This window comes from Buceros rhinoceros, unplaced genomic scaffold (assembly GCF_000710305.1).
Source record: "Buceros rhinoceros silvestris isolate BGI_N320 unplaced genomic scaffold, ASM71030v1 scaffold34580, whole genome shotgun sequence".
Taxonomy (NCBI): Eukaryota; Metazoa; Chordata; class Aves; order Bucerotiformes; family Bucerotidae; genus Buceros; species Buceros rhinoceros.
Window position 1 is genome coordinate 279 of NW_010391892.1, and position 2,606 is coordinate 2,884.

A 2,606-nucleotide genomic window follows, 5' to 3' on the forward strand; every position below is an offset into this window, starting at 1 on the left:
CGAGGGGCTCGGACACAGGCCAGAGGAGCTGCCACAACAGGCACTTGCTCACAGTTCACTCCAGAGCGAGAGAAGGAGCTGGCTCTAGGCGGGAGCAGGGAAGCTCGATGGCCGAGCAGGGAATGTCCTGCGAGAGATCAGGGACATAAATCACTGCTGGGGGAGCTGGGGCTGTCTGGGATCTGTTCCCACCCTGCCGCGCTTGGCACTGGAGGGAGGAGTTGTTTCCGTCCTCTGCGTCTCGGTTTCACCTTTCTCCTTTGGGAACAGCTTTAAGATCTGCCGATAAAGTGCTCGATCAGAGCTACAGAGGTTAAAATGGGTGCGTGTCATGGTCTAGTCCAAGGGTTGTGGCGAGCAGCAGTTAATTCCCTGGTGGAGCTGCTGGTGGCTCAACCTCGAGCCGCCCGTGGTGGAGGTGAGGCTGTTTTCCAGCTGACCTGGACAACAAGGAGCATTGATCCAGCCCGCTCTCCCCTTTCCCTTCTAAATATAGCAGAAGAATGGCATCTCGCCTTACCCAGGTGCGGTTGGGTTACCGCTGCACGAGGTTACCCTGCCACGAGCCCGTCCTCTTTGTCCGGCTCCCTGATGGGCTCCTTCCAGCTTCCCGGGGGTGCTCAGGATGGAGCCCCAGAGCCAGGAGTCAGGGCAGTGGCAGCTGCTGCATGAACCTCCAGGCAGAGCCACTTGTCCCGTCCCAGCAGTCGAAGCCCCTGCTCAGGGGTGACGTTGGCTCTCAGCTGTAGCCTTGGCCACAGCAGCATTTTTTTCTGAGTCTTTCCTATCTACTCTGCCACATCTGGGGTCCTGTGTCCAGTTCTGGGCTGCCCCGTTCAAGGAGCTACTGGAGAGAGTCCAGCAGCTGGAGCATCTCTGTGCCGAGGGCAGGCTGAGAGTCCAGGGGCTGTTCAGCTGGAGAAGAGCAGCCTGAGAGGGGACCTCATCAATGTGATCAATAGCTAAAGGGGGGTCAGGAGGAGGGGCCAGACTCTGCCCAGCGGTGCCCAGTGACAGGACAAGGGGCAACGGACACAAACTGGAACATGAATGTTCCACCTGAACATGAGGAGAAACTTCTCTGCTGTGAGGGTGAGGGAGCCCTGGCCCCAGCTGCCCAGAGAGGTTGTGGAGTCTCCTGCTCTGGAGAGATCCCAAACCCGCCTGGACCCTGCTCTGGGGACCGTGCTGCAGCAAGGGGTTGGACTGGGTGATCCCCAGAGGTCCCTGCCAGCCCCCACCAGTCTGGGAGTCAGTGGTTTCCCAGCCACAGCAGCATCCACGGAGCGAGACCACGTTGCCAGCTGGACTTTGACAGCTCATAGCTGGAGGGTGGCTGGACATGAGCCACGTGCAAGGGCAGAACCAGTGCGGATGTGCCAGCACCTGTAGGAAACATTCTTGGGATTGGAAAGGGGTGTCCCGGCGGGCTGCTTCTGCCCCCACGGCAGCAGGGCTGCAGGTTGTCCCCAAACACCCCGGCCTTCTGCAGCCACCTCTCGTCCTACCCAGCTGCTGGACAGGTGAAGTGGGAGACAGGAATGAACAGACACCCCCAGGGCACCCAGGGATGGGGACGGCTGTGAGGATACCACTCTCTCCTTCCCAGGATAATCACAAGCTGTACAAGCAGAAGCTCGAGGAGCTCACCAAGCTGCAGGACGGGATCTCCAGCTCCATCACACGGCAGAAGAAGCGGCTGAAGGAGCTGTCGTTGTCCCTCATAAAGTAAGTTGGAGTCATGCGACAGGGCAGGACGAGAGACGAGAGCAGCAAGGATGGGGCTCTTGACCCCAAACCACACTGGCAGCGAAACGCTGTGAAGACCTGGGCTCACCCCGGCAGATCTGCCTCAGTTTCCCCTTCTCAGCCCCAGTTTATGCCTCCAGTGCAGTTCAGAGCTTGCAGGGGCAGAGCAGGTCACTTGAACGGTCCGCTCCCGCACAAAGCTCTCTCCAGCTGCCTCGAGGGCGAGAAGACCCATCCGGCCCCACCTCGCTCTTGTTCCTGTTTCCTTTCCTCTGCCTGGCAGGGGAGCTCACCCTGCAGAGGGAGTCAGGGACTTGCCTCCTGACTGTCTTCCCTGTCCTTGGGGTGTCCTTGTGCAATCTCCAGTGCCAGCAGATCCTGATTGCCTTACAGGGACTGTCCTGATGCCAGCGCCTGTGTTTCCTCCCCAGATGCAAAGCCCACGCCAGCGCTGACCAGGCGGAGTCCATCCGAGAGACCCAGAGCCTGATAAAAGAGCGGCAGAATGTTTTCTTTGAGATGGAGGCCTACCTGCCGAAGAAGAACGGGTGAGGACGGGCTGTCTTGGGGGAAATGCTACGTCCTCCCTCCGCGTCCCTGTGGCTGTGACGCTGCTGTCACCCGGCAGCATCACAGCCGCGCTGCTCCACTTGGGCTCCCCAGAAGACGCCTGGGCAGGAGCCAGGCTGCCCTCGTCCCCATCTCTCCTTTGCCTGCTCGTGACCTTCACCCGTTTAAGAATGGTGGCTGTGGGTGACGGGGGCCCTGTTCCCCGCGGGAGGTGGCTGTGTGCTCAGCTGCCCGTCCCCCTGCCCTTGGCAAGGGAGGCTGGAGCGGTTGTGCCTGTCACAGCATCT

General features: G+C 60.3%; 1 protein-coding gene across 1 annotated transcript in view; it reads left to right on the plus strand.

Annotated features, from left to right (window-relative positions):
* Positions 1-1,609: 1,609 nt before the first annotated feature.
* Positions 1,610-2,606, plus strand: part of LOC104499815 (transmembrane protein 120A-like) — a gene marked incomplete at both ends in the record, with an annotated part of 3,572 nt that continues 2,575 nt past the window's right edge. The window contains 2 exons of the mRNA XM_010143376.1: positions 1,610-1,728; positions 2,181-2,297. Coding sequence (XP_010141678.1) covers positions 1,610-1,728; positions 2,181-2,297 — 236 coding nt within the window. The remainder of the gene's footprint in view (positions 1,729-2,180; positions 2,298-2,606) is intronic.